Genomic DNA, 1,271 nt, shown 5'->3' on the forward strand with positions numbered 1-1,271 from the left:
GGAAAGAGGAAGCCACCAGGTCCGGGGCTCAAACCGTGGTTGACCAAGTGGGCGTGTCCAGCGCCTTCACCACAGCGCACCTGCTGGCCCTCAAACTGATTCTTTAACAGTACTGCGGTCCTCAAGGAAGGCTTCTCATCATTCGGGTTTCTGCGTGGGACTAACAGGCCGCTAGCAGAACGCGATGACCCCAGGCTGACGCAGCGCGAGACTGCAAAACGTGGGTCTGCCACGTCCACGTGAGACCCTCGCCGGGACCCCTTCCCCGGAGCGAACCTGACCGCGCGCTAGCCGCCCCAGTTCTGGGGAGTTCACTGCTATGGGACCCGAGCACGCCTGGCAGGTTCGGCCCGAGGCAAAGACGTTCGGGCGTCCAGCCACCCCTCCTACCTGAGGGTCATAGAGCACTACGGAGCAGGACGTGCCGAAGGCCAGCAGTCCTCCAGGCCCCGAGCTCCAGCTCAAGGCACCCCGCACCCGGTTTGGGCAACAAAACACGTGAGAAGTCTCGAGCACCGGTGCCACCATGTCGCGGGCCCGTCAGCTGCCCAGTCTGCGGCGCGCACTTCCGCCCTCGGGGCGGAACTCCGGTGTTAGCGGATCCGGCTGGCGTCTTCCAGTCCGCGTTTCCGAGGCGGCCGGGGGACGGGACGGAGGCGGCGCTGGCCCCGCCCCCCGCCTGGGCTAAGCGGTTCTCCAACACGCGGTCAAGCCTCGGCGCGGTGCAGCCGCCGCTAGCTCTGTTCCCAGGCTGAGGCCGGGTGCACGAACCGCAGCTCCTTCTCAGGCGTGAAACCCGAGCAGAGTAGACGGTATCCTCCATAAAGAGGTGTCAGGACGGTGTCTGGAACATCCCACACCCCCACACGGCGCCGCTCCCAGCAGTGAGCTGGGGTGGCGGGGCAGGGGGGTGCCTGGGCGAGCCTCGGGCGTCAGAGAAGCGTGGGGACTCGGAAAGGGTCGAGGAAGGGAGCTCCAGCTGCTCACAGTCGATGTGACTCCCGAACTCGGCGCCTCTGCCCCTCCTGCTGCTAAGAGCCGCGTGGCGTCCGCGAACACGCGGAAAAGCGGATCCGTGGCGGAGACCGGCTCCAGAGCCGCATTGCGCATGCCCGCGGCCTGGGCTGGAGGCGGCGGTTCCCGGCAGCGCGCTGCGCGCGGCGGTAATTACTGATTGTCTTGCTCGCGGGAGACCGGAGCGCGCGGGGCGCGGCTTCGCGGTAGCTGTGCGGCGGTACCTCCGGAGCGAGGGGTGTCCGCGCCAATGAGAC

The 1,271-nt window shown here is 67.4% G+C and overlaps 1 protein-coding gene across 1 annotated transcript in view; it reads right to left on the bottom strand.

Annotated features, from left to right (window-relative positions):
- ELP2 (elongator acetyltransferase complex subunit 2) overlaps positions 1–661 on the bottom strand; it is a 47,027-nt gene extending 46,366 nt beyond the window's left edge. The window contains exon 1 of the mRNA XM_006150518.3: positions 391–661. Within this exon, the coding sequence (XP_006150580.1) occupies positions 391–528 (138 nt within the window). The 5' untranslated portion in view covers positions 529–661. The remainder of the gene's footprint in view (positions 1–390) is intronic.
- Between the last annotated feature and the right edge of the window lie 610 nt (positions 662–1,271).

The sequence above is a fragment of the Tupaia chinensis genome, unplaced genomic scaffold, assembly GCF_000334495.1.
Source record: "Tupaia chinensis unplaced genomic scaffold, TupChi_1.0 Scaffold000290_1, whole genome shotgun sequence".
Taxonomy (NCBI): domain Eukaryota; kingdom Metazoa; phylum Chordata; class Mammalia; order Scandentia; family Tupaiidae; genus Tupaia; species Tupaia belangeri.